This window comes from Canis lupus, chromosome 16 (genome assembly GCF_011100685.1).
Source record: "Canis lupus familiaris isolate Mischka breed German Shepherd chromosome 16, alternate assembly UU_Cfam_GSD_1.0, whole genome shotgun sequence".
NCBI lineage: Eukaryota > Metazoa > Chordata > Mammalia > Carnivora > Canidae > Canis > Canis lupus.
In genome coordinates, this window is record NC_049237.1 from 11,177,880 (window position 1) to 11,193,246 (window position 15,367).

The 15,367-nt window shown below is 37.6% G+C and overlaps 1 protein-coding gene across 3 annotated transcripts in view; it reads right to left on the bottom strand.

Annotated features, from left to right (window-relative positions):
* Window positions 1–1,801: 1,801 nt before the first annotated feature.
* CHRM2 (cholinergic receptor muscarinic 2) overlaps window positions 1,802–15,367 on the bottom strand; it is a 145,876-nt gene continuing 132,310 nt past the window's right edge. For 2 of the 3 annotated variants that reach the window (XM_038559445.1, XM_038559444.1), the window contains one exon: window positions 1,802–7,441. In XM_038559445.1, the coding sequence (XP_038415373.1) occupies window positions 5,994–7,394 (1,401 nt within the window). In that variant the 5' untranslated portion in view covers window positions 7,395–7,441 and the 3' untranslated portion in view covers window positions 1,802–5,993. Of the gene's footprint in view, window positions 7,442–15,207; window positions 15,230–15,367 lie in introns of those variants that run through there. The other variant, XM_038559446.1, reaches the window with a different exon arrangement.

The following is a 15,367-nucleotide window of genomic DNA, read 5'->3' on the forward strand; positions in this document are numbered from 1 at the left end:
ATGTCTAAGAAAAAAAAAATTCTCTCCCGTGGATAGTGTTTTAAATATAAAGTTTTCACAGTCTGTAACAGATGTCTTACTAATTATCATAACACTTTGGTGAAAGTTTTCATCATACTATCAAAGGTAGTCATTTTCAGAGTTCACATCAGGATCTCTGGGGTACTTGTAGAGATTCTCAGACTCCACTTCAGACCTACGATGGGGCCCAACAGGTGATTCAATATCAGGCTGAAGTTTGGGAACAGCTGACCCATGACATAATACAACATGGCCCTGGCAAAGATCCTCACATCATCACAAACGTAGGCACCTGCTCTGTATTAAAGGCAGTAAGAACGGTAAGATTTATAATATGAAGAAAATTACTTTGAAGAAGAGTGAATCATAATGTTCATCTTTTTTGTACAACTAATGCAACTATTATCCAGATTTGAACTGGCCACCCCTGCGATCTCCATTGTAATTCTTCCTGGACACAGACAAACAATTTACCACAAACACCATCCATCCCTTATCTTATAATAGTGACCTCTAAAAGAATATTTATTTTAAAAAATCCTTCAATAAAATCTCCGAAGATACGGACATTTCTAATAAAGGTATAGTTTAAGGATTTGGATGAGCTACTGGGTAAATGGTGCAAATTCAGAAGATGGATGCCTTTTTGGTCTCTGCAATTTCCCATGACTTACTGTGTGTGTGTTTAGGAAGCGAAAGAACAGATTTTATACGATGTCACTTATTTAATAAATCTCTACATTCCGCAACTTACCACATTTTGTTTCTTCAATTTTTGATTGAAAAAGACTGATATGTGTTATAACATGGAAAATTCTTCCTCTATGATGGCAAGGTATTTTTCCTCTCTCAGTATTTGCAACCACCTGGTCAGGAATAACATTTGACAATTCATCAATAGAGTATTCAGTCAAATTCTAAAAAATGAAATGAGAACATTTCATCGGAACAGTAAGAAACCAATGAGAATTGATAGAAAACTCCATTGTCTTCTTTCATTTGTTTTTCTGGAAATGATTTTGGTTTCGTAAGAGACCACAATGCACAAGGGTGGATTGTGATAAAAGTAAAATTTATGAAGTGGGTAGACAGTGAAGCATGTTATAAAATTTGCAAAGAAAACTGGAATTCACTGAAAATCATCTCTCCCATTGCATACCTTGGTAACTAAACACCAATAGAGATCTTAGAGATGTTCAGTGTTTCTGCTTTTTTTATTAAAATGCAAGTGTCTCTTGGGATGGCATGCCGGTATCAACTAAAATTGTAACAGTATTTGTTAACTAGGAACTCATGCTAATGAGCCAAAGAAAATGTTCTGGGGAATGTGAGTACTTGAGTGGGCTATGATAGGAAGAGAAGTGCTAGGGAGAAAATGTAGGGCATTGAGAAACAAATCACCTATTTCATCATTTCTTGGAGAACCCTGCAATATCATACTACACTAGGAATTTCTGGCATTTAATGTATGGGATGCTGTATTGGGCTCAATCTGCAAAGAATGGTTTATAAAATGCAGTGCTTGTTCCATTTTTTACCTTGCTTCTTGGAATGAAAACCATTCTGAAGGTCATCTTTTCCTCCTTGTAAGATTATTTTTTATTTGACAAAAATCAGTTAATTTGGAGGAGAGCAAAGCTGTATGTCAATGAATTGGTTGCAAGCTCATCAGGCAATCAGACGTGAGATCAACACAGCTGTTGGAACAGTAACAGCCAGGAAGATTCTAGTCACAGGCCAGTCGGGAGCACAGGAGCAAAGAGATTCTTGTCACATGCGGTGACACCAGCAAAGATTTATTAATATATTCCTCCAAAAGATATTTAAAATCAGTGCCATGCTTTCAAAGCTTATAAAACAGCTTAATAGTAACATGGGTAGGGTTTTGGCTGTTCTTAAACCTCTTCCTTCATAAGCAAATACTACTTTAAAAAAACTGGGCATATAAAAATCTAGTTTTGTTATTCTCTGAAGCAACATATACTATATTGCATATTAAGATTTTGTGTATAATATATTTATTTGCATACAGAAATATGTATTTCTATTATACATTTAATTACTTTATTTATAGAATATGTATATTAAGCATACAGCATATTCCAGAAAGATACATTAAATATGCACACAGTTCATGCTGCAGCGTGCACCCTTTTAAAAGAAGCATATTTAAGAGGCATGGTATTATATATACATGCTGAAAATACACTTTGCACAATTCATCCAGCTTTGGGTGCTTCCCTAATCTACTGGCAACACCAGTGCTGTGGTTGTTGAAAGGGATATCATCAAACTGGGGAAAGGCAACTACCAGTGAACTAAGTAGGAGAAAATAAAAGTAGATTGCATTTCTAAGTATGTGTTGCCATCATTTTGAATTCACGTCTTCCCCAATGTCAGATCTCCAGGATCAAAAAAGCAGTGAATGGACAAAGAGCAGAAGTATTTGGGACCCCCCCAGCTTCCACATTCAGATGGGAAAGCTTATCCCATGTGACTTATTATATTGGCAACTTGGTCCTAACACTTGGGAGTTGGTATTAAATTAATGCAAACTGGTAAAGGGAAATCATTTCTTTAAAGAAATGAATTGGCTTTTTGACATTCTTAATCTCCTCTTCTTATAAGACCACTCTGGAATATTTACATTATTGCTATGAGGAGAGAAGAAATTCTTGACAAATATTCACCTTTCCAGTGAAAATAAAGGAGATGAATCATATTGTTTCTGAAAAGAGGCTCTTAATGTTTTTGAAAGGAAAAATGGCAGCTCCAATAGAAACTGACCACATCAACTGCAATCATTTTCATGGCCAATTACCAGCAACCTCAATTGACTGTGTGACAATCATAATGGGACATGATGATGTTGGAAACAATGTGCTATGTGCATGATCTGGTGATTCTAGATATCTCGATGTCTCTTGTGTTCCCAATCTGTGAATTACAAATACACCAGACTCATGGATGACAGTGTGTCTGATACACAACTGGTGAGCACTACCTTTTTCAAATAGGTGAGCAATTTACACTGATATTCTAATAGTGATACAGGATTATTTTCCCATTTATACAAAGCAAGCTCTAGAATTCCTTAAAGTAGACCAGGGTTTCTTGACTTTGGCACTTTGACACTTTGAGCCAAATAATGCTTAGCTGTGTGTGTGTGTGAGGGGGAGGATATCCTGTACACTGTAAGCTGTTTAGCAACCTCCCCAGGTTCTATCTATCAGCTGCCAGTAGCTCTCCCCCAAGTTGTGACCACCAAAAGTGTCTAGACATTGTTCAATGTCCCCCGGGGAACAAAACTGTTCCTGTATGACAGCCACGGGAATGGACAAATCCAGCAATAGTTAGTGCAAGCCTTTGAATACAATCTCTGCGTCTTTCTAATCATCTACCATGTTCAGTATTCTTCCCATTTCTCTGATTCCAGTTGACAAGGCTTCCATGATGTGTCAGTCTATATTCACTTCCTTGCTGTAATGCGTGATGGTTTCTCTTTCAGCAAGGTTGTGGTGGCTGTGGCGAAGATCAAGAACAGAAGGAAGGAAGGGAGGATGTAATGGCAATGAAGAGCAAGAGGCAGTTTGATTCACGGTGAGCTGAATTGTTAGAGTGGACGAGAAAAGACCCGAATCGAGAATCCTGAATTCTTGAATCCAAAGAGTTCATCCCAACTAGAGCTGAATCTACATCATAATAGCACAACAAGTTACTAAGTGAAATATTCATCCAGTCACTTGTTTCATTTACAGCAAACCAAACAGCTCATTGGCTTGATGTCCCTTCCATTCCACTGATTCACTGATTTGAAAAAATAAAAGCAAATATGGATTTAAAATTGTAAACATTTACATTGAAGTAACTGTAGAGTAAAAGAATCTCAATGAACTGATACTGTGTATTTATATATAGGAGATTTGTAGGGGGGATGACCTGACCGAAGTTATTCAAACAGGAAGTTATTTTTATAAAGGGTAAGTTACATATAACTATTGTTCACAATTCGCTTCTTACTAACTATTCTTTTTTGTTGTTGTTTGCCTTGTGCTTTTTTTTTTTTTTGACTCTCAAAATTGTTGAGGTGCCATCAATGAGGCAAGTCACACAAAACAACTCTAAAGTGCTAAGGTTTAATACTGAAAAAGTAATCATGCTACTCACATTGGTATTACTGGTCAAGATATCATAAGGCCCATAAATCTAAAATGCAAAATAGGATATTTGAAGTGGGTTTTATAAACTTGATTTCTATTGGTTGGGCCATTGTTAGAAAATCTGATTTTAAGACTATAGCACATACAGTAAGAAAAAAAGCTGAGGGATAGAAATAGCTAGACGTGAATCATTACAATCATATATTTCTTAGGGGTACCAAATAAGAAGTCTCTACACTCTACATGGACAAGATTCTATATAAAGCCGCCATTTGGGTAATAGTTCCTGATCTGACTTTTTATGGTCTAGAATTAAAGAAATAATGAGAAGTGACATAGGCACAGCTACCTACATTCTTCTTCAGATTTTGATGATCTTACTTGGCCTCTGTTAGTTATCCCCTACATTTCTGCCACAAAGATTACTATACTTCTATGGACAGAATTTTGAAGATAAAAAGTTTTAGGAAGAATTAACAATTTGAGGAAGATGGAATATGTGGTTTCAGGAAATGTTTTTAAAGACTTTTTCCTCCTCCGTGGGACAGAGGATGGCTATAAACAACCTCACTGGACTATACACTGAATATCACTCATTAGCAGGTATTAAAGAGAAGGCCTTATTCTCTTGGGACTGACCCCAGAAGTCATTGGTGCCATGAGAGTATGTTAATCCTATTTTGGATTAAAGCAGCTTCATCCTGCTGACAAAGGCCAGAAGTTCATGTTTTACAAGTTAGCATTTCATACATGGGTCAGGCAAATTCAGGTTGAAACAGAATGCCCTCTCAGCCTTCTCTCTTCCTTTTGCAAAATTCATCTGGCCTCAGTAAACTTTCTCTGCCTTCAAATGACTATTTAATTTGACAAAACCTCAATTTAAAAAATGACTTTGGTTTCTCAAGCATGTGTATGTATTGGTAGGCTATCCGATTAACATAAGAAGCTCGTTTAAGAGAAAGCCAGATTGGTGAAAACATTTCACTTAAAGGTTCATAAGCAAATTAAATGTTTATAGGCTTTTATATTCCCAAAGAATGCGAAGGGCACAGTGGGCAGGGGTGAAAGCCCATTTTCATGGCCGTGTCTGGTTGTATTTAGTGAAAGTCCTGCAGATTTTGCCCTTACCCAATGTAGAACAGGGAAATATAAAAACCAATGCCATAATGAGAAAAATAATGATGTGATCTAGCTATGGTTTTTACTTGTTTGCTTTCTTTTGATTGTGGGAAAAGGAAAAGGTATGGGGAAAAGAGCATTTATTATGTCGCAATTCTCCAAATAAAACTGTAACAAAAGAATAATATGTGCTTAACACTCTGGAGACCATTTCTACATCCTGTTTTGATCCTCTTTCTTCACTTCTCCATTGTGTGATGTCTATTTCCTTATGTTTAAGTCTCCATGTTAGCTTGTCACTGTGGCATTTCATCCTCGTATGGACACGCAGGAACAAAAAAGAGGTGGGGAAAAAAAAGGAGTGAGGTTATTCTTCTTGTGCAGGATAAAATTGTAGATTCAGAAGCCCTTCTTCAAGAGAGTACGGGAAAGCGTAGATTGTCCCTTAAATCTACAACTCCAAGCATGTCTCTTTCATGGTCTCATTGCTCCGAAACTGACAGGGTTTATAAGGTGCGGGTTTCTCAAACTGGAGCATAGGCACGATAAAAGTGTCACTGTTAGGCTCCTTAATTGCACATTCCATAATAAGACTATAAAGTGCAATGGCAGAGATTTTTAAAACTGGGAGCTCTTTTATCCCTTTTTTTCCCCCAAGCTCCCCTGACCACTTTCCTTCTCTACAAAGATGTTTTACCTTGTAGCGCCTATGTTCTTATAATGACACATGAGAAGATGTTTAAAGGTCTTCTTGAAGGTGGCGTTACAAAGTGCATAGCAGGCGGGATTGATGGTGCTGTTGATGTAACAAAGCCAATAACCAATTGTCCACACTGTGTTGGGGATGCAGGGTGCACAGAAGGTGTTAATGAGCACCATGACATTGTATGGGGCCCAAGTGATGATGAAAGCCAACAGAATAGCCAAGATTGTCCTGGTCACTTTCTTTTCCCGGGATGGAGGAGGCTTCTTTTTGGCGGGCTGCTTAGTCATCTTCACAATCTTGCGAGCTACAATGTTCTGTTTTTCATCTCCGTTCTGACCTGCAGAACCAACTAGTTCCACGGTGGTATTGGTTGGGGTACACGAGTCACCTTTTTGGGTCTTGGTGACAATTTTGATGCATGTTTGCTTAGAGTTCTCATCTTTGGAATGGCCCAGGGAAGTGGAGACGGTGTTCTCATCCTGGGTTACTTCATCATCTCTCATATTAGAGGCTACGGCACTGACTGAGGTGGAATCGTTGGAGCTCTCTTTCTCCTCTCCCTGGACACAGTTTTCGGTCACAGCATCTCTGGGGGCTTTGCCATTCTGGATTTTGTTGTGCTCCAGGCCATCATCACTGCCAGGCATATTGTTGTTGTTTGGCTTCACTATCCTCCCTTGTACCAGACTTGGAGAAACTGGGTCTTGGTTAGCCACAGGCTCCTTCTTCTCCTTCTTTATCCTGCTCTTGCTGGCTCGAGATATGTGCCAGTATAACACAGTCATGATGATCACAGGCAAATAGAAAGCTGCGATGGCAGTACCAAAGGTGACAGCAGCATTGGAGAAAAACTGAATATAGCATTCCCCATCCTCCACAGTCCTCACCCCTACAATGAACTGCCAGAAAAGAATGGCTGGGGCCCAGAGGATAAAGGAGAGGACCCAGGCAGCTGCAATCATCATACCTGCCATTTTCGTGGTCCGCTTGACTGGGTAGGTGAGCGGTTTTGTGACACAGAAGTACCTGTCAAAGCTGATAATGAGCAGATTCATCACTGAAGCATTGCTGACCACATAGTCCAGGGCTAGCCAAAGATCACATACCACAGGTCCCAAAGGCCAATAGCCAATCACAGTGTAGAGGGTGTACAAGTTCATGGAGAAAACACCAATGATGAGGTCAGCACAGGCCAAGCTGAACAAAAAGTAATTGTTGACGGTCTGGAGGTGACGGTTGACTTTAATGGAGACCATGACCAGGATGTTCCCAATAATGGTCACCAAACTGAGGGATCCAGCCACGAGGACTATAAACACCACTTCAAATGTCTTATAAGGACTGGTCAGGGCCAGGCCATTGCTAGAAGAGTTTGTTGAGTTATTCATTTTTTGTCCTCTAATCAGTAGCCAAGTAGCCAAATACACATTTAAACCTGCAGGGAAATAGAATAAAATTAACAAATATAAACAGTGCATTAAGATATATCAGATTTCTTGCTTCTGAACCACAATTTTTTCTCCCAAATCTTCATTCCTTCCCTCCTATGTTTATTGTGTCTCTCTGCCCCAATTTCCCATATAAAAGGCAAAGATATTAACTGGAGGATTCAAATGATCCTTGCAGGCTGGCAATGTATTTGAAGTCTGATAACATTTTGAATGTGTCCGTATCTAGATACGAGTATCTATCTATCAATTTAACTGAGTATACTATCTAAAAATTTTTTTAAGATTTTATTTATCTATTTATTTATTTATTTAGAGAGCATGAGGGTGGGGAAGGGCAGAGGAAGAGGAGAGAGAGAATCTCAGGCAGACTTTGCTGAGTGTGGAGCCTGACGTGGGGCTCGATCTGATGACCCTGAGATCATGACCTGAGCCTAATCAAGAATCGAGTGCTTAACTGACTGAGTCATGCAGGCACCCCTGACTACACTATTGGCGAATTAAACTGAATGAACTAAAGTTACATGTAAGACAAAGCATCAAGAGGCTTCTGGTATGTACATAAAAACTAACAAGCCGATGGGAGGAAGAAAGTAAAAAAAATCTTATAATATTGAGTATGTGACTTTTATAGTCAATAGTACCTTTCCACCTGGTAGTTTAAGTCTTTTTCGTAATGATACTGATATGGATATCAAGGATAACAAGGATAAGACAGTAATAATTCATTAGCCAGTATCCTTCCCCCAGTGACTATTATTTTTCTCTGATCATTGTTTTACACTTATAATTAGTATCACATACCTAACATTTCCAAAACTCTATGCCCTGCAGAGGAAGTTATTTATTCAATGCTTATTGACAATGATTATGTGAGTTTTTTGAATGTTTTATTTTTCAAGTCACTACCAAATTTATTATTCTACTGTTCTTCCTGCCAAATCTTTGGTACAGTCAGGCTAGGATTTATATTTGTTTGTCAGAAGAGGGAACTGAAGCCCAGAAAGAGTCAGTAGTTTTATGTAAGGACACATATCGAGTCAATCACAGAGATAAGACTATGAACAAACCTCGGTTTGTTCGAGAATTTACTCATTCACTTTATCCTCACATACCTACTGAGCAACTTCTCTGTATTAGGCATTTGTTATAGGCTGGTATTCAGTGATGATTAAGACAAAGTTCCCATCGGGGAGAGGCGTGTGCTCTAGTGGCAGCCAGGGGTCACTGAAGTAGCAATTATTAAACCTGAGTGTCCTTTCTGCTGTTGTGTTTCAATAAACACATAATTATCATTTTTCAGCAATATCACCAAAGTCTGGTGACAGACTACATCTAGGAAGTTCTAGTTATGCCAATGTGCACAGAGGTCTCTTCAGGGATGGTTAAATAACTTATGAAATACTCTGATAATGGAACAGTATGCAGCCATTAAAACAAAGTGGCAGATACATGTGTTCTGGCATTGGTGGGCAAAGTTAGAGTTAGAAGATGGGATGATGAAAGCAAGACTCAGAACATTATAGAATAGAGTTCTATTTAAGCAGAAAGGTGATTACGTCTATGATATGAATCTGTAGATCTTGAGGAAACACTGAAGACTTTACTTAGAAAATGCTGTTAATGATGTTAACATCATTTAATGATGTTAATAAAGTGTGACTTACCATTTTGCCTTCCAAAATTATACATGAGGTGTCAGATATTGTACCGAGAAAAAGGGACTTACAAAGTGTCATTTGCTTTTGGCATCAGATGGTTCAGAATACTGCCCAATGCTTCCATTATGAATATATCCCCTCATAATTAACCCAAATGCAGATTTCCAGGCTCACTCCAGAACTCCTGATTCAGAACTGTAAGCCATGTTAGGAAACACTTTCAAAGCCTCTCCTGTTGGTCCCTTATGTATCATCCCACCCTTGAATACCACCACCTATCTCTCTGGGCTTGGTCCTCATCCATCACATCAACATTCCCAGTGTCTCATGTGTATTATATTTAGGAGTAAACACTTTCTTCCATAGTCCATTCCTCACTGGGTTTTATGAAGAGTTTGCTTTTGCTAAAGCATAACACAATAAGCAAACACTGGAGAACTTGAAACGTATCCCCCAGCAGATATGGGAGGACTACCCCAGTCAGAGCCTTTAGGTTTCCACTTTTATAGATTCCCCTGCTCGTTCCTTGACCCATGGAACAGTGATTGATATACCTAACTAGGATTTCTCTTCTTCACTGGAAAAGCAGTGAATTTTGGCTTCTGAGTCTTCCTAGTTCTACCATCCAGCTCACTGCCTCAAATGCAATTGGTGCTCAAAAATGTTTATTGAATCAAAACAGGATTGACAATTAGTATTATTAATTCAATCTCTGCTTACCCAGTGGAATTGTTTCATTAACATTTCTCTTTTTTTAATATTTTATTTATTCATGAGAGACAGAGAGAGAGGCAGAGACACAGGCAGAGGGAGAAGCAGGCTCCATGCAGGGAGTTTGACGTGGATCTCCATCCCGGGTCTCCAGGATCATGCCCTGGGGTGAAGGCGGTGCTAAACCGCTGAGCCACCCGGGCTGCCCAACATTTCTCTTTAACAGCACTTTTTAATTTTTTTTTGGTCATGATTCATACAACTGTTTATTCACAAAATTTATTTGAACAAAGTGATTTCACTAATCCAATCATTATTCCAGTGATTCCTTATTAGCTAAGGTAACTGGAAGACAGGATCCCGACTCGCTTATAAACTTGCTTTTGTCTGCTCATTAAATTCATTGGCATTTTTTGAATTGAGTTGTATTCACATTACATTTGTGAAATTACATTTCACAAATTGTTCATTTTAATACATTTTGATTGAAAAACACCAAACATTTACTTTCTGAATGTTCTGTTTGACACTTTATTCTTCACATTCATTTTAATAAAATGTAGGACTATATTTATTTTCACTTTAAAAAGACTTTTGGTGACTTCCTCTGGAGAATAATGTATAAATATGACATTTTGTCAAAAATAGGTCTCTTATTTTGTGGATTAAGAAATGGTAAGAGTAAGTGATTTGTCCACAGTCATCTGGCTTTTGCCATTGCTTATGCTAAGAATAATATCTGTGATTATTCTAAAACATCAGAATAGTATAGAGATGTATGATTCTATTTATTTGCTAGTTTTATTGCCTCCCTCCCTCCTCTGCCTTTCTTGTTTAGAATGAACATACATTACATTTCGGCTAAAAACAACAACAACAAAAGCCCCCAAAGAACAAAGAATCCAGAAAGCTAAAAGAAAACATAGTCTTGGGACTTTCAAACACATGTTACTTCACCGTATATTGACAACTCTAAAATATATAAACACGTCTATGATCCCCTTGATCTGAAGACAGAAGCTCAGTTTCAACACTACTGAGTGAAAAGTCTGCAATTAAAACTCACATCCTCACCTTTGAGCTAGATGTTCGTTCTGTTTCCCTTCTCCACTTGAGAATTATACTTTATCCATAACATGTGAAATTGTCAGGCATCTGTATAATGGGGAACTTTACCCAAAGGCTGCTGGCTAAGCCACACTCTGTCTGGGGGACCTGGAACTCTTACCCAGGGAAAACATAACAAATTTACATAATAACCTACTTTCTTGCTATCAATATTCTCTAAATTCTTAGAGTTCTAATATTTGCTCTTTCATACCAAAGCCATATGTAAAACTGGAAAACAATTCACTTAGAAGCAAGCACAAATGTCTGAGGGATGGCACTCCTTTGATCCCCTGTGGTGCGCCAGGTATGGAAGGCCTGCCGCTCTTCTGTGAAAGAAAACAGCTTCTGATTGTCACCCTTTTCCCACTTCTGCTGTTTACATTTCTGTAAAAGTTTTTACTTCTGGTGTGGCATCCTAGGGTTTTATTAAAGCAAAAACTGTTACATCATTGATGAAATAACATAATCACAACTAAACAATGAAGGTGAGCTTCAGGATTCAGTATGTGAAGATGGCAAGTGTGTAACAACCATTTGGTATTTTACAAGGTTAGCATAGGACTAAGTTTTGAAAATATTATGGAAACTTATGAGAAAAAAAATGTTTCCAGCCTTAGGTTTTGTACTACTTACTTGACTCTATATCTAGCAGTGAGGAATGCATCATGCTTTAATATTATCCTTGCAAAGTTGTGAGTGCTAATCTCTACTCTTAATTATTAGCTGTGAGAGTCTGATCATGTCACCTTGAACCTTAATTTTCTTTTTTTCTTAAACAAGAATAATAATAACCCTACTTTTCTTCTGGAGCTGTGGGAAAGTTCAAAGTGAGATAACGTCTCTGAAACACGATCTTTAAGTGTTAACATTAAGTGCCATTAGTATTTACATTTGTTAAATGGGTATAAATTAATCACTTTTCTTTATAGTTAGAAGAAAAGTGTGTGGGTGGGTGTGAAGCAGACTAAGAGTGAGGAGGTGTAGTGGTAAGTGATAATACTGAATTATCTATGATATCAGGTTATCAATAATATTAAATCACCCATGATGTCACAGCAACTCCTGAAGTGATTGTTATTATTATACACTTTTTTATACATGTTGAACAAAAGATCAAAGAATTAAGTTATTTGAGATTCAAACCCCAAGTGCCAGATCCAGATTTTGCTACAAATATTTATTATTTGTCTGAGGAGCAATCTTACTTGGCAGCACATTTGTGCCCCAAATATTTATTCCTCTAACCTACCATGACTAAGTCTTTTGCCCTAAATTCAACTTGGGTCCTTGGTTTAGACAACAGAGGATCATCGTGTCTGGGCTAAAACTGTGACTTATGGGCAGGAGAGGTTCACAATAAGATACAGAAGAGTAGGTAAGGTTCCTGATTATGTAAATATAGGACATTTAAGATTTGAAACATTTTCCTAAAAGCAATCATCAGAAAACTATGTCACCATGTGAATTAACATATAACCTCTTGCCAAAGTATTCATATCAATTACACAGAAGTTCAATAACATTTCTATGAAGTTATGGAAAGAATGCTAATTAAAATGATTTAAAAAATAAATTCTGATATGTATTTAGGTACACAATGGAAATTAAATGTAAAAATGGGATTTTCTCCACACTCTGATATAATATATATATATATATACATATATATATATATCAGCATGCCTGATATATAATGATCTCTTCATAGGTGCTTTTACAGTGTAATAAGCTAATCATATATTTATCAACATCTGGGTAACCTAAGTGTTAGAATTTTTTGCATGTTATTTAATTATCACAATAACCCTGGAAAGAATTATCATCTTTTCCAGTTTTATAGATGACAATGATTAGAGAGCTGGCAAGTACTAAGGCTATGGTTCAAATTTAAGTATTGACTCCTAGGGCTAAGTTTTTCCCACTCTGCCACACATGACAAGAAACTTGATTAATTGATTGATTAATTTAAAGATTTTATTTATTTATTCATGAGAGACAGAGAGAGAGAGGCAGAGACACAGGCAGAGGGAGAAGCAGGCTCCATGCAGGGGGCCTGAGGTGGGACTCGATCCCAGGACTCCAGGATCATGCCCTGGGCTGAAGGCAGCACTAAACCGAGCCACCCGGGCTGCCCGGAAACTTGATTTAATAAATAATAATAATAATAATAATAATTTTCTACAAAAATAAGTTGGGAAGCCTGGGTAGCTCAGTGATTGAGCGTCTGCCTTCGGCCCAGGGTGTGATCCCGGAGTCCCAGGATTGAGTCCCGCATTGGGCTCTCTGCATGGAGCCTGCTTCTCCCTCTGCCTATGTCTCTGCCTCTCTCTGTCTCTCATGAATAAATAAATAAAATATTTAAAAAAAAAGAATAAGAAAAGTCAGAAGAAAAAAAAAGAGAGAGAGAGAGTCCATGAATGATAACCGGAATCCAGAGAGAAGATACGTAATTATACAACAAAATTTCAGAACAAGAAATCAAGAGGAAATCACATGAAGTTGACTTTATAATTGTTTATATTTATTTAACTTTTGTTTTTCAAATGTAATCTTGGTGTATATTACTTTTTATAGATTTCTAATTTCTGCTGCTATTTGAGTACATTACCAAAAATGGCAGGGTGTTCTGAGTGTTCTCTGTCCATGTCTTTCACACTGAGATCTGAGACACAGCCTAACTGTTGAGCAAAGATGAGCGATAAAATCATCAGCCTCACCAGGGTTGCCTGGAAGTCCTTCAACTGATAGAGCAATAAGGCCCAGGGTAGCTTTTTAAATTATACACAGAAGGGCTAAATATGCAGTCTATTCTGAGATAATTAAAAGTCTACTTCAACAATATTGTGCCTAGATATCTAGTTTTCAGTAAAAAATGCTGCTATTTCAGAAAATATGAAAACAATAAGGATGATACAATATAGTATCTTAGAGAAACATCGGACTCTTCGTTAGGAGCGAGAGTACCTACTACCAAGGAGCTAGCAGAGACTTTCCCATCATTTCCTCTCCATCTTAAGAATGAGATGTGGTCATTTTACACTGTGTTATCACCAGTTATTTAACATGTGGAGCCTGTGTTTAATTTATACATATTTCAAAAATATAATATATTGTATAATAATCTGCTGAGTAAGATACTAACTGTAAAATTTCCCTGACATTGGAGAAATAACCATTGGGGTATTGTAAACATTCAATTAATCCCATTAGATTATAAATAGCATTGGTACAGGTATTTAATAGGCTTTGGGAATGTTCCTTCATCAATGATCAATCACTCCTGCCATGAATGAGGGTGGGGTGAAAAAGAAAGAAAAACAAGAGAAACAGAGAGAGATTATAAAGAAGTCTGAGGAACAAAGTCCCCCCTTTTAAAGAAAGTTTCCATTTGGAGACCAAAGCAGTAGATAACACAGTTAGTCTATATTAGGACGACCCCTACAAATCTTGAATGTCTTTCAATTTTACTTACAAGTTTGAGAATGATCTGGTCTGGGGCTCAGGGGACAGTGCAGCTCTGATAGCTGAATACTGACGTTCCACACTCCGGTTCTTTGACAACATCAGGTCGAAATGGAGTAAATTTCCACTTTTTCCTCCCATTTTAATCAGGTTTCTCTTTAGCCAAATGACACATTATGAGCGAGTATACATATTGAGAGATTTCTCACAACTCCTGGATTTTACTACATGAGGAGGAGCTGTGGTGGGGTGGGGGCCACAGGAGCAACAGGGGCCCTCTTAGAAACCAGGGCTATCTCTGCTTTTTTTTTTCAAATTTACTCTAAAACACCTTATTGAATTTCTTTTTTTTTTTTTTTTCCTTATTGAATTTCTTTTGTGGGCAGATCTTATGCCTTCAAGGGCTTCAGAGGATGGAAGTGAAGGAGGAATGAATGATCAAATAAAATCAAACACGTTCTTGTCCATAAAGAGCTTATAATCTCAGAGAGACAAATTACTGATGGGATTTCCAGCTACCCAAAACAACCCTGGGCCAATACAATGACAGGTGTCAAGACTCAGAATGCATGGAAGAAGGCTGGTCAGGTTTGTGTGTGACATTTATATATATTGTGTAATATGTAAATATGTATGTTTTATATATATATTTGTATATATCTGTACACGTATTACTATGTTCTCAAGGTTCTGCATTATATTACATTTCTCAGAAAAGTACAATATACTCATAGGGCTGTTCACTCCAGTGCCCTGAGCCTGACAAGCTATAGGTTCTGAAATCCACAGTAAGACAGCCATGAACTCACCTACGCTGGGTTTTTAATTCTATCTCAAAGAATATGTCAAAAGGATTTTAGAAGCAATGTGTAGACTTGTTCTCATTTAGAAAACTTCAGCACAGAACTGCCAACTTCACCGGAAATGCATTACATAAAACATCTGAAAAAAGAAAACCACACTTACAAC